The 22,592-nt window shown below is 39.5% G+C and overlaps 2 protein-coding genes across 18 annotated transcripts in view; both read left to right on the top strand.

Annotated features, from left to right (window-relative positions):
- Positions 1-856: 856 nt before the first annotated feature.
- GPRASP1 (G protein-coupled receptor associated sorting protein 1) overlaps positions 857-22,592 on the top strand; it is a 48,303-nt gene continuing 26,567 nt past the window's right edge. For 4 of the 17 annotated variants that reach the window (XM_072815380.1, XM_072815377.1, XM_072815381.1 and 1 more), the window contains exons 1-4: positions 1,231-1,265; positions 3,253-3,352; positions 5,135-5,191; positions 15,696-15,736. The gene's annotated coding sequence lies outside the window, so the exon portion shown is untranslated. Of the gene's footprint in view, positions 987-1,206; positions 1,266-3,252; positions 3,353-5,134; positions 5,192-15,695; positions 15,737-22,592 lie in introns of those variants that run through there. The other 13 variants (XM_072815394.1, XM_072815387.1, XM_072815393.1 and 10 more) reach the window with 8 other exon arrangements.
- ARMCX5 (armadillo repeat containing X-linked 5) lies at positions 3,755-5,564 on the top strand. The gene has a single exon (XM_072815403.1). The coding sequence runs from the start codon at positions 3,755-3,757 to the stop codon at positions 5,228-5,230; it is 1,476 nt and encodes a 491-aa protein (XP_072671504.1). The 3' UTR covers positions 5,231-5,564.

The raw sequence follows: 22,592 nt of genomic DNA, 5'->3' as shown, positions 1-22,592 counted from the left end.
AAGCAATGAAAAAATTTGGGAAGGCCACCATAGAACCTCCAACATAGGTGGTTTACAGGTACAAGGTTATTTGATGAGTAAGCTTCTTTCATGAGTACAGAATTGTTACCCTCTTGTGCACGCTCAAGACCACACATATTTAGGTGCAAGAAATACTGTGGACAGGAGGAGAGGCAGGGCGTGAGAATGGGATAGGTACACACAAGAATATTTGGAATTAAGATGCTTCTCTCCTTTACTGCTTTCCCCATATCTTTATCCCATTTTGCCTTTACTATTTTAGTACAAGAAACACGGTAGGCAATAAGATGAGAAACTTAGAAGATAGCAATAAAAGCCCATGATGTTTGATATTGTTCAGCAAGTCAGACCAGAGTAGTCTTCCAGACACCAAGCCCACAGTATCCCATTTTGTGCAGAGAATTAAGTGCTTGGTGCTTCAGCTTGAGGTGTCTTCTCTCATTGACGGCTTTTGGAATAGATTAGAATGTACCCTCTTCCCTCAGTCTTGAGCCTCTTTGTCGACCCTCTCATCCCCTCCCCCAACCCGCCTCTTTAGGTGGACCTAGGACTTTGGAAAGTGTGTAAGACACTGAGGTATCCTTCCGCATGGTCGGGCCAGAGTGGAGTCAGCGACGCCACCGCCTGATAATCCACATGCGCTTCAGTTCAAGAAAAAGCAAAAGTGTTGGCTTGGTTGGGGGAAGATCCTGAAAGAAGGGAACTAACTAATGCTGAGACCCTTTAGTGTTGGTCTGCTTCCCTCTGTATCGCGCCGCTTCTTCTACGTTCAAATGCCGCTCCAGCTCTTACCAGGATGAGAAAAGGCTAGAGTTGAGCTCACCGACAGAGGGCGCAGTGGCGCTATACAAAGCTTAGTATCACTCCGCTTCTGTAAGGCCGGATCGCCTTACACAACTCTCCAGAGACTGCGGCTGCGGATATGGGTACGGGGACGTGGCAAAGCAAAGTCTGCGGAGGAGAAGGTAGCTGTTAATTAGTCACTAGACGTGGGTATCGGAGGAGCTTTGGGTAGGGGGGTAAGGGAATACCAAAAAGTGGCAATTGTTTGCAAGTTACGGCCCTTAATATGACAAAGCAGGTTTCACGTCCGAAATCCCAGGTGCCGGGCCAATCCACAAACGTAGTCGCCGCCATTGTCTCGAGTCCTCGTGTCCAGCTGACTGTCCGTCCCTCTTTCTGTAGGGCACAGCACCCCTTGAGGCAAGGAAATAAGAGAACTGCCTCTGATCCAAGCAGAGCAGGTCAGTGAGAAGGCGGGCATTTCTTGGGAGTGTGGATATGGGTATCAGAGAGAAATCTGGGAAAAGTGATCTGGTCGTGGGGCGCGGGCGGTGAAAGGGAGAGGGGGACAGGGGTAATTTGAGTGGCACGCAACTATAAATTTAAAATGATCTTGCTAGCTTGATTTCCAGACACTAACTCCACCTCCGACCGTATTTGGGAAGGTAAAGGAGTATAGTAGCGGCTTCTAGCGGAGAAATGGCGGTTTGTATAATGGAAGGAGGGGCTATTGCTGTAGGTGAGCGTGGTTGTCAGGGGAACCCTGGGAGGGAGAGTGTAAAAAGCAGTTTCAAGTGTTTGATAATCAAGGCCCTGGATTAGAAAATGGTCTCATGTCCTGGTTACTAGTCAGACCATTAATAACCAAGTCTCTCTCACTGCCTTTTTGTTTGGTCTTTGGGTGTGTATCATGCGTTTACATATTTAGGTCTGTTCTGAAGTTTTCGGTACAGATGTTTTTGTAAAGATCTGTAGAGGGCCTTGGACCTCAGAGGGAGGGGATAAGAAAAGGACGCTGGGCCTAATTTCTGTGGAGTGGGCAGTGTTTGGAGTTGGTAGATGGCTAAGACTAGAACAGGCAGGAATCTAGGTGAAACTCCAGATCTCCTTTCTACATGCTTTGTAAACAGTCCTCCCTTACTCCTGCTGTGTTGCAGAAAATGATAGGCTTTAGGGAGAGGAAGGAAACAAACGCTTAGATGAAATTTGGAGATAATACTTTTCATTTATTTGCAGCCAATTTCCATGGCTTGTCTGAGCATTTCATCTCTACTACCACCACCACTATCTTGTTAGGGATGTAGGAGTTGTCTGTGTAGGGGAATTGTCAGACTTTAGGAGTGGAGCAGAGGAACATGAAGGGAGAGGGAGGAAGAAAGGGACACAGAAAATTTTGGCAAACAGGTACCTGTCTCCAGAAAGGATAGGTGTCCCAGGTGCTGATCTCTCCTAAGGAATTAGTCTCCATTGTCTCATGTGTCTTCATTTACTTATTTATCACCACATTTGTGACTCTCTGGCTATGGACCCATCTCCAGGTCTGTGGAACTCTGTTGTGAAGGTTTACAAATGGTAACCCAGCTTGAACCTAGGAAATAATGAAAAGAAACATGCCCTGTATCAGTTAACGATTGGTGTGAGGGTAGACAGGAGAAGATTGAGACTAGGGAATTCTATTCTCTTTTGTTTTGCCAGTTTACTAACCCCTCTTTGGTTCCCTGCTGATTTAGATAGGAGTCTTTGAAAGCTTTGGGAGTATAGAAGGGTAACACTTGTTTTTCCGATTTCCCACTTGCTTTTCCTATTTTTATGCTTCACCTAAGCCAATTTTAAACTAGAGAAATGAAAGGACAGTCACTGAATAGTAAAATGGTGGGCAACAGGGAGAAGGAGGATCAGTCCTGAATTAGGGCGATGGTGGTATGGGACCAGAAGGAGGGAAACATTACACAAACTACAAATATAGGAACTAGACCAAGGACCATGATCTTTCTACCATGAGGTCAGTGTCCATATCCTCCGATTTGTTTATTTGTCCATTGATCTGCCTGTAGGTCTGCCATAGGGCTTGTCAACATCGGAAGCAAGGAAAGGAGGAGAAAATTACTCCAGATCAGTGAAGTTTGGTATGAATATGGAGACTTCCTCAGTAGACGTGTAGGATGAAGTAGTAGTCCAGCAGGGATAAAGAGCCAGTCTAGGGATTCCTTAGTCTCTCTCATTCCCATTAAGCTTTCCCACTCCATACTCCTGTTTTGTGTCTAGAAAGAAAATTAGTAGCACCTGAAGTTTTGTAGAGAGTGTGAAATGAGGAGAGAGAGAGTTTGATAATTATCTACCTCTCTCACTTAGCCCTGAATGTTCATACTCTCCTGTCTCTCTGTGCTAATCAACGTAAGAAATACATTGGAAGAGACTCAAAGCCCCATTTCCTTCCTCCACTCCTAGGTCCAACTTCAGTGGCAGATCTGGTGGCCTTGGAGTGGCTGAAGACCACCACCCTCCACAGGGCTGCGCTCAGGCACAAAGCCATTCTTCCTTTCCCTGAGTGAGCTTCCTCTGCACGTTGTTTATATCATTGGCAGAGCTTGTAGGTGGAAAGGGGGCTGAGTGACGAATGGACTTTGTATGAAAACACCAACCTGGGACAGACCTTCAGTCAAGGCTGAGACGGGGTTGGGGTATATAACTTGGCCTTGCCTTTAACTTGGATCATGACTGGCTCTGAGGCTGAGGCAGGGGCAGAGCAGGTGCTGGGACTGCCCTAAAAGCTGGAATCAGTAGCCCTGCCAACCCTAGAGCCAAGGCTAGGATCCAGGCCAAGGCAGTGGGTGAGGCAGAACTGGAAACAGGAACAGTGACCCAGGCCAAGGCTGGGGATGGAGCAGTGGCCAGGACACAGACAGTGACCTGCACTGAGGCCGTGGCTGTGACAAGGGATGTGGGCAAGATGGAAACTATGACTAAGAATAGAGTCATGACTGAGACTAAGGCAAAATCCGTGGCAGAACCTGGTATAGTGCCCCAAACCAAGTCAAAGGTGATGCCTATGGCCAGGGTCAGTGCAATAACCAAGTGTGAAGTCAAGGCTGCTGCTGGAAGTAAAACTGCTATCAGGTCCTTTGCCAAGGCTGATGATAAGGCCAGTATTGAGTCCAGGCCCGAGAGAAAGAGAGAGGATGACATCAAATTCAGGGCTGAGGCTGGGGACAGAGCTGGTATTATAATCGAGTCCAGTGATGAGGATGAAGAAAATGTCTGCTCCTGGTTCTGGACCGGAGAAGAGCCTAGTGTAGGATCCTGGTTCTGGCCTGAAGAGGAGACTCCTTCTCAAGTTTATAAGCCTCCACCTAAGATCCAGGAAAAGCCCAAGCCCATACCCAAACCTGAACTCACCATAAAGCAAAAAGCAGCAGCATGGTCAAGGGCCAGGTATAGTGTCCTAGTCCCAATAGAGGGAGGGGAGCCATCCTTGCCTCCAGAAGGGAATTGGACTCTGGTTGAGACCTTGATTGAAACTCCTCTGGGAATTCGGCCTCTGACCAAGATCCCACCCTATAAAGGGCCCTACTTCCAAACCTTAGCTGAGATAAAAAACCAAGTTAGGTATAGGGAAAAGTATGGGCCCAATCCAAGAGCCTGCCGCTGTAAATCACGTGACTTTAGTTTGGAGCCTAAAGAGTTTGATAAACTCGTTGCCCTACTTAAGTTAACTAAGGATCCTTTTATTCATGAAATAGCTACTATGATAATGGGCATCAGTCCTGCTTATCCATTTACCCAAGATATAATTCATGATGTAGGTATTACTGTTATGATTGAAAACTTGGTCAGTAATCCCAATGTTACAGAACACCCTAGAGCTTTAAATATGGTAGATGATAACTCTGAGTCTTCTGAAGAACGAAAACCAGCAGAGTCATACATACATCAAGTTTGTAAGGACATAATCTCTTATCCATTGAACTCCCCTGTGCAACTGGCTGGACTAAAATTATTAGTGCACCTGAGTGTGAAATTTGAGGATCACCATATAATTGCAAATTACATTCCAGATTTCCTTACTTTGTTAAACAATGGAAGTGTCAAAACTAAGTTTTATGTTTTAAAAGTCTTCTTGCGCTTGTCTAAAAATCAAGCCAATACAAGAGAACTGATTAGTGCCAAAGTACTATCATCATTGGTCGCACCCTTTAACAAGAATGAGTCAAAGGCCAATATTCTTAGTATCATTGAAATATTTGAGAATATAAATTTCCAATTCAAAAAGAAGGCGAAGCTGTTTACCAAGGAAGAGTTCACTAAATCTGAGCTTATTTCCATATTCCAGGAAGCAAAAGAGTTTGGTCAGAAACTCCAAGACTTAGCAGAGCACAGTGATCCTGAGGTGAGAGATAAAGTTATACGATTAATACTCAAACTCTGAATAGCTGTATGTTCTCACAAAACCGTGAACAATTTTTTTGGTGTTGTAATATGAAGCCATGCATATTATAATTGTAAGTTAAATATTTATGTTATTTCTATTGATTGAAGGAAGCGATTTTATGGATACCAAATGATCTTGAGAGCTTTGAGTGTTTGTTGATTTTTATTGTGCTATATAAATTGAGATATTTTTAGTATTTCTGCAACATTACCTGATAATGAATCTATTCATCCTGAGTAAGCTATATTTCTGTGCTTTATATTGACATAAGTGTATTCATTTGAGACTTTATTTACATGTTAATAAAGTTATACGCTAAAACTGATGAAAACATTGTCGTAGTTCTTCAGTTGAAGTCTAGTTAGAGGGATCCCTGAGTGGCGCAGCGGTTTAGCGCCTGCCTTTGGCCCAGGGCACGATCCTGGAGACCCGGGATCGAATCCCACCTCGGGCTCCCGGTGCATGGAGCCTGCTTCTCCCTCTGCCTATGTCTCTTCCTCCCTCTCTCTCTCTGTGTGACTATCATAAATAAATAAAAATTAAAAAACAAACAAAACAAAAAAAACCATGAAGTCTAGTTAGAAGGATAAAGCACAATTATCACAAAGATGATAAAGAGTACTGTCTTTGTGTGTGGGACGGAGGGTACAAACAAAATAAGTTCACATAGATCCTGTAGTTTCAACGTGTTCAAGGAATGGAATCACTCAATACCATGAGAGAGGACTATGCTACTAGATGACATTCTGGGCTCATCTGGGGAAGGGGGTGAGGACACAGTCCTAGGAGAAAGGGAACATATATACTTTCATTCCAGTCTGAGTCCCAGAACCTCTGTTCACCCTTTAACATAGGATATCTCATCAGGATACCTTGAAGCTTTTTAAGTCCCAGGAGGATTCCTGGTTCTCACTCCCATTCAGCAAAGACATGGGAGTATGATTCTGAAAGGACCCAGCCCCACCATGCCCTCAAACTCCAGGTACCCCCATCAAGGTACCAGGTTTACTGCTTCATCCCCTGTAGTCCTGGGCCTTAAAGAAAGGTCTTCCTGGAGACCAACTACAAAAACTGCTTCATGGATAGTCTCATTTGTCTTGCCTTGGTGACTGTTTACTCTCATCCTTGCTTTTGTTTGCTTGCCAGTACTTTGGGCTTGGTACTTTGCACCTATCCTGGTGGCAGCACCTTGTTTGTGCTGACCCCTTTTGGTCAGATTTCAGCAAGCTGAGCTCAGTGAGATGGCTATAGGATTCCAAAGTCCTTTAGGGATGTGTGGTTAGGAAGAAATTAATTCCCCTAGTTCCATTATCCTATCTATTGGTGCAGGTTACAGAGCTGAAGCCTTGTCTGTACTGCTTCAGCTCCTCCTGCCTATACTTAATGAAAACTAGGTTCTGGCTGGGGGTTACTGGCATAGATTTCAGAGTATAGATTGGGATCTGGGATCATCTCTGCTTCCTTTGCTGTTATTGTTCTCTTTCCTTTACTACTAAGAATTGAGAAATATAGATATTAGGATCAGTGTACAAATACTAGTCTTTCTTTTAAACTTCCTCTTGTTCCTAGTTTATGTTTTTGATGGAAGACCTAAACTGAAAAACTTGAACAAGGTTTCATATACTCCCAGTTTTAGAAGCCATGCTTAGTTTAATTTCCATTAAGGTCAGTTCTGAACTCATCTTTTATACACTTAGGAATTGAAATGAAGGATAACTGGCCACACATGTACATTAAGTGTGAAAAAAGTAGGGTTTTTGCAATATGTAATTGCAGCTTAGATTTTTGAAGTTCTTTGTAATTTTTTTTAAGTAGGCTCCATTAAGCATTGAGTCCAACACAGGGCTTGAACTCACAACCCTGAAATCAAGACCAGAGCTGAGATCTAGAGTCAGATGCTCAACCTATTGAGCCACCCAGGTGCTTGTTTATAATTTTTTTAATCCCCTGGAATTCCAACTATGTGTACTAATTTCAGAGTTGGGGTTGTCACAATACAATTGGACCAGGCCCTTTGGAAATATTCTCTATCTCAAATGCTCTATGGAGCACACAATCAGTTGACATCTATGGAATTTTCTATCAGCTAAAGAGTGGGGTATGCAGCTATTTGTTTCAAAGCAAGAAGCTGATGGTTTCTCCTTGGGTGGGAATTAGGGGAGACATTCATTTCCTAAATTGTTCCTGGGGTGTGCTTGAAGTCAAAACCCTATTGCTCATCCCTTGTTTCACTCCTTTCCTGGAAAAATAATTCAGGCAACTCCATGTAGTATCAGGGCTGATCTGATACTACTTCTAAAATGTTGCTGCCTGGGAGTAAAAATCAGGATGGATTTCTCATCTTCCTGTTACGAAGTAATCTTCCTACAGCACACCTGGACTGTTAGCACACACTGACACTGTCTACCATACCCTCAATTTTAAAAGAGGACTTTTCTATGGGAATTCATCTTTACAATATCACCAAATTCCCCAGTAAGACTTTCAGAGCTCTGTATCCTTCACCTTTCTATTTTTCCCATTATATCCCACTATGTGGCCTACATTCAAACCACAATGGGCCAATGTTTCCATACTTTTAATGCACTTTCCTGCTTTTGTTTGTTTGCTTAGGCCAACTGCAATGCTTTTACAAACCTTTTTTTTTCTTTTTTTTTGCTTTTGGGCATACTACTCATTCCTTTTAAGGTCAGCTCAAATGCAAGGTTGTTTTGAAGTCTTCCCTGACGTGCTTATCCTCCTTGTGTCCATGTTGGAATTAATAGCCCCTTCTGCATTTCCAAAGTTTTTTATTTACTCCTCTATTTTAGCATTTGTGTCTTTATATTGTGCCTTGGAATCTTCTTAGTAAGTTGGAGCTTGTATTTAGAGTCAGCATAGAGGGGGAAGCTTGGGCTTTGAGAATATCTGAATTTCAAAGCCTGAACTTTTTATTATGTGTAGTAATAATAATTATTAATACTTATACATTCATTAAGTGTTTACTGTGTGCCAGATACCATCCTATGTGCTTTACTTGTACTAACTCATTTAAATCCTAAAACATCCCTATGGAGTAGGTCCCCCTATCCACATTTTACATGGAGAAAGCTGATATACTGATTGGTTAACTAACTTGCCCAAGCTCATTGAGTTGGTTAGCAGCAGAGCTGAGATTCAAACCTTTGCAGTCTGAGTCTGGAGCCAGCATATGTACCCACTTTGTAACTCCATAACCCCACATAGCTTTACATTAGTAATGTACATGGCCCATCTCAAACTTAAGTTTGAGTGATGTAAGATTGCACAGGTCCCTTATCTCTTCTGCTTTGTTCCTGTAGGACACCTCCTGGCTTTATCTTCATTCCCTACCCAACTAAGCATTTATGGTCCATCATTTTCAACATGTTTTTAAGTACTTTTTAGTGTGGTAAAATACATATAACATGAAAGTTGCCATTTTAATGACTTTTATGTGCACAATTCAGTGATGTTAATTGCATTCACAATGTTGTGCAGCCATCAGTACTATCTATTTCCAAACTTTTTCATCACCCAAAAGAGAAACTATATAAACCATTAAGCAGTAACTCTCAATTCCCTCCTCCCTTCAGCCCCTGGTAATTCCTAATCTACTTTCTGTATCCATGAAAATGCCTATTCTGAATATTTCTTTTATATATAAATATATTTTTATTGAAGTTCAATTTGCCAACATATAGTATAATACCCAGTGCTCATGCCATCAAGTGCCCTCCTCAGTGCCCGTCACCCAGTCACCCCATACCCCCACCCGCCTCCCCTTCCACTACCCATTGTTCATTTCCCTGAATATTTATTATAGGTAGAATCATATGATTTTGTTCTTTTGTGTCTGGTTTATTTCACTTAGCATGTTTTTAGTGTTTATCCATGTTCAGGCACCTGGGTGGCTCAGTCAGTTAATCATCTATCTTAGCTCAGGTCATGATCCTAGGGCCCTGGGATTGAGCCCCGAGTGGCAGGAGTGTTGGCTCCGTCCCTCAGCACAGAGTCTGCTTCTCCCTCTCCCTCTGCCCCTCCCCCTTTCCCATGTGTACACTCTCTCTCCAAAAATAAAGTTTATCCATGTTGTAGCATGTATTAGAACTTTATTCCTTTTTTGTGCCTGAGTATTCCACTGTGTGTGTGTGTCTGCATATCTGTGTATCTGTGTGTGTGCACCAAATTTTGTATATTCTTTATCTGTTGATGGGCACTTAAGTTGTTTCCACTTATTGGCTATTATAAATAATACTGCAGTGAACATTGGTGAACAAGTATCTGTTTGAATCTCTTCTTTCAAAATTTTTATTTATTTTTATTATTTTTTTAAAGATTTTATTTTATTTATTCATGAGAGACACACAGAGAGAGAGGCAGAGACACAGGCAGAGAGAGAAGCAGGTCCCATGCAGGGAGCCCAATATGGGACTTGATCCCAGGACTCCAGGACCACACCCTGGGCCGAAGGCAGGCACTAAACCGCTGAGCCATCCAGAGATCCCCTGCTTTCAAAATTTTTAAATATAAACCTAGAACTAGAATTTCTGAACCATATAATAATTTTATGTTAAGCAATTTGAGGAACTGCCCAATTTTTCCACCGCAGCTGCACCATTTAACAATTCCATTAGTAACAGCAGGGGTTCTAGTTTATCTACATCCTTAGCAATACTTGTTATTTTACATTTTTAGTAGCTATCCTAGTAGGTATCAAGTACAATTTCATGGTAGTTTTCATTTGCATTTCCCTAATGACTAATGGTGTTGGGCTTTTTTTCATGTGTTTATTGGCTATTTGCATATCTTCTTTGGAGTAATGTCTAGTCAAGTTCTCTGCCTATTTTTAAATTGAGTTGTTTTGTTGTTATATTGTAGTAGTTCTTTATATATTAAGGATACAAGTCACTTATTAGCTATATGATTTGCAAGTATTTTACTCTAGGTTTTTTAATGTTAATGATGTCCTTTGATGCATAAAAGTTTTTAATTGTGATGATGTCAGATTTATCTATTTTTTGTCTTTTGTTGCTTGTGCTTTTGGTGTCATATCTAAGAATACATTGCCAGATCCAAAAGCCAGGAAGATTTATTCTTGTTTTCTTCTGAGAGTTTTATAGTTGTAACTTATATTTAACTCATTGATCCCTTTTGAGTTGATTTTTGCATACGAAATGAAGAAAGGATCCAACTTCATATTTTTACATATGGGAATCCAGTTGTTTCAGCACCATTTGATGAATAATATAGTCTTTCTCCATTTAATGGACTTGGCGCTCTTGTCAAAATCAATTTGCCATAGACATATTGGTTTATTTTGGGACTCTCAATTCTGTTCCATTCATCTCTATGTCTATCTTATACCTGTACCACAGGGTTTTGATTACTGTAGCTTTGTAATAAGTTTAGAAATCAAAAGTGTAAGTGCTCCAACTTTTTCTTCTTTAAAAAATTTTTTAAAAATCTGAATCCCTTTCCATTCCATTTGAATTTTAGAATCAGCTTTTCCATTTACATCACAGAAGCCATTGAGTTTTTTATGTATATTTTTATTGAAGTTCGATTTGACAATATATACTATAACACCCAGTACTCATCCTGTCAAGTGCCCCCCTCAGTGCCTGTCACCCAGTCACTCCATCCCCCTACATTGGGATTTTAATAGGGATTGCATTGAATCAGTGGATTGCTTTGGGGATATTATTATCTCAACAACATTAAGTCTTCCAATCTATGGACATGGGATACCTTTATATTCATGTAAATCCTTAAATCCTTTTAGCAGTATTTTGTAGTCTATATACAAGCCTTTCATCTCCTTGGTTACACTTATTCCTAGAGGTTTTATTCTTTTAAATACTAGTGTAAGTGAAATTGCTTCCCTAATTCCCTTCTCAGATTATTCATTGCTGGTATATAGAAACAACTGATTCTTGTGTGTTGATCTTTTGTAAATTTTTGTGTGCTGTAACCTGCAACTTTGCTGTATTTGTTTATTAAATTTAGCGGCTTTTTTGGTGAACTCTTTGGGAATTTCTCTATATAGGATTATGTCATCTACAAATAGCAATACTTTTTTTTCTTCCTTTCCTATTTGGATACCTTTTATTTCTTTGTCCTAATTACTGTGGCTAGATCTTTCAGAATAATGTTGAATAACATTGGGGAATATGGGCATGCTTGTCTTTTTCCTGAATTTAGGGGGAAAACTTTTAGTCTTTCATTACTGAGTATAATGTTAGCTGTGGGCTTTTCATAAATGCCCTTTATCATGTTAAGGAAGTTCCCTACTCTGCCTAATATTCTGAAATTTTTTTATCATGAAAGAGTATCAGACTTAATCAAATGTCTTTTTTGCATTAAATGAGGCTGTTATGTGGGTTTTATTGTTGCTGTTCTATTAAGGTGATGTATTACACTGTTCTAGTAAAGTGATGTATTACATTGATTGACTTACAAATATTTACACTCTTGATTTCTTGGAATAAATCCCTCTTGGTTATGGTGTATAATCCTTTTGATATGCTGTTAGATTTAGTGTGCTAGTATTTAGTTGAGAATTTTTGCAACTATATCTCATATCTACATTCATAAGGTCTCTTTTGTTCTTTCCTTGTGATATCTTTATCTGGCTTTGGTGTAGGGTAATGCTGGCTTCATGGAATTAGTTAGGAAATGTTCCCTGCTCTGTTTTAGAAAAGTTGAGGATTGGTGTTAATTCTTTAAATATTTGGTACAATACTCCAGTGAAACCATCTGGTCCTGGACTTTTCTTTGTTGGGAGGTTTTTGAGTACAGATATAATCTCTTTACCATTTATGGTCTGTTGAAATTTTCTATTTCTTCTTAAGTTGGTTTAGGTAATTTGTGTGTTTTGGGGACTTTCTCAGTTTTATCTAGGTTATCTAATTTGTTGTGTACAATGTTTATAGTATTCTTGTAGTTTTTAAAATTTCTGTATGGTTAGTAATAATGCCCCCACCTTCATTTCTGAATTTTGTTATTTGTTGTGTCTTCTCTTTTTCTTTGTCAGTCTAGCTAAAGGTTTGTCAGTCTTGTTGATCTTTTCAAAGAACCAACATTTGGTTTTGTTCATTGTCTCTTCTCTACTGTTTTTTTATACTCTATTTTGTTTATCTCCACTTGAATCTTTATTATTTCCTTTCTTCTGCTAGGTTTGGGTTTCATCTTCTTTTCCTAGTTCCTGAAGATGGAAAGCTAGGTAATTGGGGATTTTTCTTACTTTTTAAAGCACACATTAACAATGATAAATTTCCTTCTGAACACTGCCCTTGCTGCAAACTGTTAAGATTTCATATATTATTTTTTTCATTTTCATTCATCTCTAAGTATCTTCTAATTTCCCTGTGACTTTTTCTTTGACCCATTGCCTGTTTAAGACTGTGTTATTTAATTTCCACATTTGTTAATTTTCCACTTTTCCTTCTGTCATTGATTCTTAGCTTCATCTCTTGTCAGTGGAGATACTTCATATCATCTCAGTCATTTTAAGTTTATTGAGATTTGTTATAGGACACTTGCAGTGTCCTAACATGTCTGGAGTATGTTCCATGTACACCAGAGAAAAATGTGTATCTTGCTGTTGTTTTGTGGAGTATTCTATATATGTCTGATAGGTCTAGTTGATTTATAACACTGCTGAAACCCTCTGTTTCCTTTTCCATATTCTTACCAAATGTTCTACCCATTGAATGTAATGTTGGGAGTCTTCACCTATTATTGTAGAACTGTGAGCCACCCAGATGCCCTATTTGTACCATTTTTAAGTCCACTCTATCTATAGGTTCCTTTAGAACTCTCAACTGCATGAGAGTATATATATTATATATTGTTATTATATATATGAAAAGGAATAATAATTTTTTCAATTCTAACTCCACACACTTTTCCATCTACTACTCCATCTTTCTCTACCCTTTCACAACAGTGTTTTCTACATTGTTTTTTTTTCCTGCTTTCTCATCTCTTACTTAGTCCTCACACAATTGCAATCTAGTTTCTTTCTCTATTCTGTATGGGAACTCTGCCCCAAAACTCTCATCTTCCCTAAAGAAAAGGGACAATTTAATTTTTAAAATATTTTAAGCATGGTATTGGAGATTAATGCATATTTTCTACTTTTGATGTATTCTTCCATGTGGTGGGAACTTCATTAGAATGACAACTGTGATGTTTCTCTGCCTTCACCCTTACTTTTGTTTCTCTATCTTCCCTTTCTCTTTGAAAATTTGCCTTACCACAGAGGGCTGTGTCCTACTTTGCTTTTCCATAATATAAATTTTCATGTGTATATTGGAATAGATCCCCAGTTTCTAACTGGGTGGGATATTGTAGCAAATTCTTGGATTTATTTTTAGGGATACTGTTGTCCAAAATTCTAAGTTACATTCATCTGTGTAAAATTTGTCAGTAACAAAGATTCTTTTATTCGGATGTCTGGGTGGCTCAGCGGTTGTTGAGCGTCTGACTTTGGCTCAGGGCATGATCCCGAAGTCCCGGGATGGGTTCCCACATCAGGCTCCCTGCATGGAACCTGCTTCTCCCTCTGCCTATGTTTCTGCCTCTCTCTCTGTGTCTCTCATGAATAAATAAATAAAATCTTTAAAAAAGAGATTCTTTTATTCCCCAGCTTCACAGAGATATTAACATAATAACATATGTAAATTTAACTTGTATAACATCATGATTTGATACATGTATATATTGTGAGATGATTACCACTATAAGATTAGGTAACACCACCATTCCCTGACATGATTACCATTTTCTTTGTGGTAATATTTAAGACTTACTCTCTTAACAACTTATTTATATGTGTAATACAGTATTGTTAGTTATAGTCACCATGCTGTACATCAGATCACCAGGGCTTATTCATCTTATAGGTGGAAGTTTGTACTCTTTGACCAACATCTCATCTTACCCATCCTCAGCCCCTGGCAACCACCATGCTACTCTCTATTTCTATGAGTTTTTTTTTATATTCCACATATGAGTAAGAACATACAATATTTGTCTTTCTCTCTCTGGCTTATTTCACATGATGTAATGCCCTCACGGTCCATTGTTACTGTTCCTGTACTGCAGGATTTACATTTTTATGGCTGAATAATATTCTTCTGTATATATGCCCATCACCAAACAACTCATCCAGGGATTCTGAATGAGCTATCCACTGGTGTCCATGTTGGGCTTTCTATTGGACAGGCAGGTTTGGTATCTGGGTCAGCAAGTGGGCAGATCTCATGCATGTGTACATGGGGATCCAACTGGTACCTGGTTCCAAGGAGGCAGGCCTGGAGCCTAAGTTCACTGGGGCCTGATAGGCACCAGGGACCACTGGAGTTGGCCTGATGTCTCAGTCCAAAGGGTCCAGTCCTGTACTAGAGGAAGCTGTGAGCCTGGTTTCACAGGAGCCAGCCTGAAGGCTGGGGCCATTGTGGCTGCTCTGGTGATGGGGAAGGCCAGGCACATGGTATGTTGGAGCTGTCCTTGAGACTGGATCACAGAGGCTGGCCTGGTGCTAGGGCAGGGCTAAGAGCCTGGATCCATAGGAACTGGCCTAGAAGTAAGGGCTGCACTGGGGTGGACTGAGACTAGTGCTGCAGGAACTAGCCTCGTGCTGGGGTGGATCAAAAGCCTGGGTCTGCAGTGGCCAGCCTGGTATTGGGCCTAGCTGGGAGCCTGAATTCACAATGGTTGTTTGATTGCCTGAGGTGATAGGAACCACCTGGGTCTACGGGAGCTGGCAAGCATGAGGATGTGCTGAGAGCCTGGGCCACAGAACCACTTATGGCCTCAGGAGCCAGCCAGCAATGTGGTAACCCAGGAAGCTAGGTATGCAGGAGCCTCCTATGAGCATGGGCCCACAGACACCACCCTAGACCATTGGGGCTGGTTGTTGCCAGGGTGAAGCAGAAGCTTGGGTTTATGAGAACCCTCTGGAATCCTGATGCCACAGAAGCCACCTGAAGCCTGAGGAGTTGACAGACACCAGGAGAAATCAGAGGCTTGGGTTTGTAGGAGCCCCCCAGGAGTCTGGTGCTCTGAAAGCTGTCTGGAGCCATGGGAGCCACTTGGGCATGCTGGAGCTGATAGGCACTGAGGTGAGCCAGGAGCCTGAGTTGGCAGGAGCTGACTGGGAACCCAGTGTCATGGGAGATGCCTAAAGCTGTGGAGCTGGTAGGCACTGCAGTGAGCTGGGTGCCTGGTTTTGTGGGAGTCTACAGAGAGCCACTTAGGGCCACAAGAGTTGGCCTTGTGCTGGGACAGTCTGGCTCTGGAGTCTGGTGAAATTGGGTACTCACTTTGCTCTCCGTTTTCCATGGGAAGGATATCTTCCCATGCTGGGCTACTGGGTCTGGGGGTAGATGGAGTTAATATGAATCTATCTTTCCTACCCTCCTCAAAACATCTTTTCTTATTTCTATGCTTCACCCAGGTGCTGTCATCCCTCAACTGGAATCCTTGGCTCTTTTGAAGGTATTTTTGTGCATGGATAGTTATTCAAGTTGATATTTCTAAGGTAGTTGAGTACTAGACAGCTCTTTGCATCTGTGTTGCTGATATCACATCCTTACTTTATTATTTTTACTCATTTTATCTAGAGTATGGGTAGGGCAATAGGATAGATACTTACTTGGTCCCTCAAACCTCTATTTGTGCAGTATCTTAATACAGTGAGGTTTCAAAAAATTAGACATCATAAATAAATACCTCTTTGAATGCAACTCCAATCCCAGTCCCCTTCCTAGAGGCAACACATAGTCAGTTTCTAGAACTTTTCTATGCATTGCCTACATACAAAGATATGCAAGTATCCTGAGAATTAAAGTATTAAATTTTGTCATAGTATATATATTATTCTTTAACATTTTTTCCAATTGTATGATTTAGAGATTTTTCCATATAAGTATGTTTCTATATCTTTCTTATTGCTGTATCATATTTCATGTATTACAATATCATTTTTGTTTCTCTGGGTGATTCCAGGTAGACTTATGGGTTATAGGTACTTTTAGTTTTAATAGAATTTGATATCTCCTTAGAAAGGTATATCATTTTACACACTGACTACCAGTATATGAGAGTCCCTGGTTCCCCACACACCCACTACCAGTTCTGAGTATTTGCATATTTAAACATATCTGCCAGTCTGATAGATGCAAAATGATATCACTTTGTTTATTTTATTTTATTTTTTTTTAATTTTATTTATTTATTTATGATAGTCACACACACAGAGAGAGAGAGGCAGAAACACAGGCAGAGGGAGAAGCAGGCTCCATGCACCGGGAGCCCGACGTGGGACTCGATTCTGGGTCTCCAGGATCGCGCCCTGGGCCAAAGGCAGGCGCTAAACCACTGCGCCACCCAGGGATCCCTCACTTTGTTTAAATTAAAATTTTACTAATATTGAAGAAAATATATAAGTTCTGTTAACTCACAGAAAAGAATCATATGAAGAAAATGAATTTCCCCTTTAAAAAAATACAGTGCAGGGACACCTAGGCATGATCGGGTTATGATCTCAGGGTCATGGGATTGAGCCTTATGTTGGGCTCGGTGCTCAGTGCAGAGTCAGCTCCAGATTCTCTCTCTCCTTCTGCTCCTCCCCTCGCTATCTCTCTCTCTCTCTCTCTCTCAAATAAATAAATAAATAAATAAATAATAAAATCTTTTTAAAAAAGAAAATACAACTCAATCTGTAAGCAGATAAATGCTTCTTAGCAGCTTTCTGGGGGCTGTGGAAAAGTCTGAAAAGAAAAAATTTTTTACATAAACTTAAGATTCACAAATCTGTGATGTGTAAAGAAAAGATAAGAATTCTCATAGTGCTACTAAATTTGAGAGTTTACTATTATATTTTATTATTTTAATTGTTTCAAATATGTGGAGATACTGTTCAGATATTATATAAATCATCAATAATTAGTGTGGTAAATGAATATTTTGAAGTAAGATTACTAAACTTTTCTAAAGAGAAGGGACACAAGAAGTTATTAACTTATTTATATGGGAGGCAGGGGACGCCTGGGTGGCTCAGCGGTTGAGCGTCTGACTTTTTTTTATGAATTTATTTTTTATTGGTGTTCAATTTGCCAACATATAGAATAACACCCAGTGCTCATCTCATCAAGTGCCCCCCTCAGTGCCCGTCACCCAGTCACCTCCACCCCCCCGCCCACCTCCCCTTCCACCACCCCTAGTTTGTTTCCCAGAGTTAAGAGTCTCTCATGTTCTGTCTCCCTTTCTGGTATTTCCCATTTATTTTTTCTTCTTTCCCCTTTATTCCCTTTCACTATTTTTTATATTCTCCAAATGAATGAGACTATATAATGTTTGTCCTTCTCTGATTGACTCATTTCACTCAGCATAATACCCTCCAGTTCCATCCACGTGGAAGCAAATGGTGGGTATTTGTCGTTTCTAATGGTTGAGTAATATTCCATTGTATACATAAACCATATCTTCTTTATCCATTCATCTTTCGTTGGACACCAAGGCTCCTTTCACAGTTTGGCTATTGTGGACATTGCTGCTATAAACATCGGGGTGCAGGTGTCCCGGCGTTTCATTGCATCTGTATCTTTGGGGTAAATCCCCAGCAGGGCAATTGCGGGGTCGTAGGGCAGATCTATTTTTAACTCTTTGAGGAACCTCCACACAGTTTTCCAGAGTGGCTGCACCTGACTTTGGCTCAGGGCGTGAAACCAGGGTCCTGGGATTGAGTCCCACATCGGGCTCCCTGCATGGAGCCTGCTTCTCCCTCTGCCTCGGTCTCTGCCTCTCCCTCTCTGTGTCTCTCATGAATAAATAAATAAATAAATAAAACCTTGAAAAAAACCCTAAAAAAAGAAAAACAAAACTTATTTATATGGGAGGCGGAAGAGAAGGAGGAGTGAAGCTTAAAAGCTGACACTAGTCAAAGATCAAAATGTGGAGCCAGCCTTTTGTTACACAGACTATAAAATACCTGTTTTCTTTACCAGTCATAACTAGAAGCATATACAGATAGGTTTCTCTTGTGATTGAAGCAAAATGTCACTTTTGGTTGATCAAACTTCTCTAAAACACATACTTTTGTTCTGGCATCTTTGTCCCAAAAACTAAATGTATCAGAATATCCTGGAGTTGCAAGGATTCAATAAATCAATGGCATAGATATCTTGAGTAACTTAAGTATTGGATTCACTACATCAATACCAGAGTTTGGTGATTAATAGAATGAATATCAAGTATTTTCCTTCAGTGCTTTTAGAGCAAAGCTATTAGGTTTACTCACTTTGCCTTTAAAAATAGCAACAAGTTTCAAATGATGTCATCAATAAAGTAAAAGGATGACTCATAGCATAGGAGAAAGTATTTGCAAATTATATGTATGATATAGGTCTGGTACCTAGAATATAAAATGAACTCTTACCACTCAATGAAAAGAAAAATAAAACAAAAAATAGGCAAAGGATTTGAATAGATATTTCTCCAAAAGATATTCAGATAATCAATAATGATTCAAACCAAAACCATGATAATATCAATTCACACCCACTAAATAGCTATAATTCTTTAAAAAGTGAATAATAGCAAATGTTGGCAAAGATATAGAGGTACTGAACCCTTGTACATTCTGGTGGGAATATAAAAGGGTATAGTCACTATACAAAGCAATTTGGCATTTTTTCTAGTGTACCATTTTTATTTACTTGTTTCTGTTTTTAGTTTTTTTTTCTTAGTGACTACTATGGCAAATATAACGCCCAAGTTTGAACTAATATCAACTTAGTTTTAATAGTATACAAAACTCTGCTCTTTTACAATTCTGGTCCCCTCTTTATGTTATTGTCACACATTAGATCTTTTTACATTGTGTATCCATTAACATAGATCTTCAATTATGGTTTTATGCATTTGGCTTTTAAAATGCACCAGAAAAAAAAAAAACAACAAGAAATGACAAACCAAGAATGCAAATAATATTGGCTTTAAAAAATTACTTGACTGTTTTAGAGCAGTTTTAAGTTTACAAAAAACTTAAGGAGAAAGTATAGAAAGCTCCCATATATTATGTCTCTCCCACCACTCTTTTTCCATATAGTTTCCCATATTATTAGTATCTTGCGTTAGTGTGATAAATTTGTTATAATTGATTAATTACTACATTATTGTTAACTAGAGTCTCTAATATACATTACTGTTCACTTTTTGTGTTGTACATTTCTGTTTTTTTTAATTGTGGTAAAATACACATAAAATAAAATTTGCCATTTTAACCAACTTTATGTGTACAATTCATTGGCATTAAGTACATTCACATTGTGTATCAACCATCACCATGTCCATCTCCAGAACACTTTTTGTCATCCCAAACTGAAACTCTATCCATTAAACAATAACTTCCCACTTCACTACCCACTCCTGGTCAGCCACTAATGAGCACTATTCTATTTTCTGTCTGTATAACATTGCCAGCTCTAGATATATCACAAAAGTGGAATTTTACAACATTTGTTACTTTGTGTCTGGCTGTTTAATATAGTGTAATATTTTCAAAGTTCATCCTTAAAATATGTCAAAATTTCATTTCTTTGTAAGATAGAATAGTATTTCATTGTTTATATATACCACATTCTGTTTATCCATTCATCTCTATGTGTATTTTGGTTGTTTGCACTCTTTGACAGTTGTGAATAATGCTTCTAAGAACACTGGTTGTACAAATATCTGAATCTCTACTTTTAGTTGGTTTGGGTTTATAACTAGAAGTGGAATTGTTTCATCATGTGTTAATTCTGTGTTTAATTTTTTGAGGAACTACCATACTGTTTTCCAAAGCAGCTGCAGTTTTACGTTCCGACCAGCAATGCACAGGGGTTTTAAGTTCTCCACATCCTTGCCAACTTTTGTTGTTTTCAGTGGTTTGATTATACCCATCTTAATGTTTGTGAAGTGGTATCTCATGGTTTTCCTTTGTATTTCTCTAATGACTAGTGATCATCCTTTCATGTTTTTATTGGCCACTTGTATATTTTCTTTAAAAAAGTTCCTATTCAAGGATTTGGCCCTTAAAAATAAACCATTAAAATAGGGTTATTTGGTCTTTCTGTTGTTGTTGAGTTTTAGGAGTTCTTTATATATTTTTGATATTAACCCCTTATCATATTTATGATTCAGAAGTTTTTTCTCCCGCCTGTGGATTGTGTTTTCACTCTTAAAAGGATCTTTTGATGTGCCAGAGATTTTAATTTTGATGAAGTCCACATTATCTATTTTTAATGTTTTTGATGTCATATCCAAGAAATCATTGCCAAACCCAATGTCATGAAGTTTTTCTCTATGTTTTTTTTCTAAAACTTTCAAAGCTTTAGCTCTCAAGTTTGTCTTTGATCCATTTTGAGTTAATTTTTGTATATTGTATAAGGTAAGGGTCAAAATTTAGTCTTTTGCATATGATGTCCAGTTTTCTGAACACCGTTTCTTGAAAAGAATGTCTATTCCTGATTGAATGGTCTTGATACCCTCGTCCTCCTCAGAAATCATTTGGCCATATATGCAAGGGTTGCTTTCTGGCCTCTCTATTCTATTTCACTGGTTTATATATCTGTCTTTATGCCAGAACCATAGTGTTTAGATTACTGAAGCTATTGTAGGAAGCTTTGTGTGATCTTGTGGTTTATAAGAAATAAATATATTTGTGGTCTTTATCCATGATTCCTGGCTTACACCTAAAAACCCATGGGAATTCTTAAGTGATAATAGCAATGGGGTCATCTTTTGTCATAATATTTGGTCTCTTGTCCTCAATTCCTGAACTCTTCTTTAAAGCCATTAACATGAAATGGATGTCATGTTATTCATAACACGTACCTTTTTACCACAACTGGGTTTATGTTAATAAGGTGACTTTTGGAAAGCACCCAAGGGTGGTAGCTGACTTCTAGAGGAACCCACCACATGATTAGAGAGTTGGGGGTTCAGTCCAACCCCTCACCCCCCATTTCACCCCTACTTCCTGGAAGAGGAAGGGTCTGGAAGTAGAATCAATCCCCAGTGGCCAATAATTTAATCAGTCATGCCTATATAATAAAACTCCCATAAAGACCCAGAAGGAGAGGGTTCAGAGAGCTTCTGCATTGGCAAACATGAAGATTCTGGGAGACGAGCACTGAGAGAGAGCTTGAAAGCTCCATACCCATTCCTCATACTTTGCCCTATGCATTTCTTCCATCTGGCTATTTCTGAGTTATATTTTTTTTTCTTAATGAATGGTAATCCAAAAAATAAAATGTTTTTGTGAGTTCTGTGAGTTGCCCTAGCAAATTAATCAAATTTAAGGAGGGGGTCATTGGGACCTCCCATCTATAGTCTGTCCGTGGGAAGCAGAAATGGTAATCTGGTTTTAAGACTGTCATTCAAAGGTTGAGGGGGTGTAGTCCTATAGGACTGAGTCCTTAAGCTGTGGGATATGATGCTCTTTCCAGGTAGATAGTATCAAAATTGAGTTGAATTGTAGGGCACCCTGCTGGTGCCCAAGCATCTCTTAGTGGTGTTGGAACTCTACCCCCACCATACACACACACATTGGAATTGGTGCCAAAATACCTTTACTTTGAAATTAGGAAAAATGAGTGACAACTTTTTTTTTCAGGATTATTTTGTTAATTTGGGATCCCTTGAGATTCCATATGAATTTAAGATAGGTTTTCCTATTTCTGCAGAATATATCCTTGAGATTTTTAGAAGAATTTTATTTATTTATTATATAGAGAAAGAATGTGCTTTGCACCAGCAGGGGGAGGGGCAGAGAGACAAGGGGGCAAAGGGGTGGTAGAGGGGGAAGGGAAGGGGGAGGAGGAGGGGGAGGGGGGCAGAGAGGGGGTGGGGGAGGGACAGGCAGAATTCATGCTTAGTATGAGCCAAACTCAGGGCTGTATCTCACAACTCTGAGATCATGACCTGAGCCAAAATCAAGAATTAGATGCTTAGCCGACTGAGCCACCCAGGACACCCCTATGATTGGGATTTTGATAGGGATTGCAGTGGATCTTACAGATCACTTTAGGTAATAGTGACATCTTAACAATGTGAAATCTTATAGTTGATGAACACGAGATGTGTTTCCATATATTTATATCTTCAAATTTCTTTTAGCAATGTTTTATAGATTTCAGTGTATAGTCTTTGGCCTGCTTCATTGTGTTCTTGTGTATTGTGTTCTTTTGATGCTATTGTAAATGAAATGGCTTTCTGAATTTCTTTTTAAGATTGTTCATTGTTATTGTATAGAAATGCAACCCATTTTGTGTGTTGATTTTAAATCCTGGAACTTTGCTGAATTACT

This window comes from Canis lupus, chromosome X, assembly GCF_048164855.1.
Source record: "Canis lupus baileyi chromosome X, mCanLup2.hap1, whole genome shotgun sequence".
NCBI lineage: Eukaryota > Metazoa > Chordata > Mammalia > Carnivora > Canidae > Canis > Canis lupus.
This window is presented reverse-complemented; position numbering and strand designations above follow the sequence as displayed.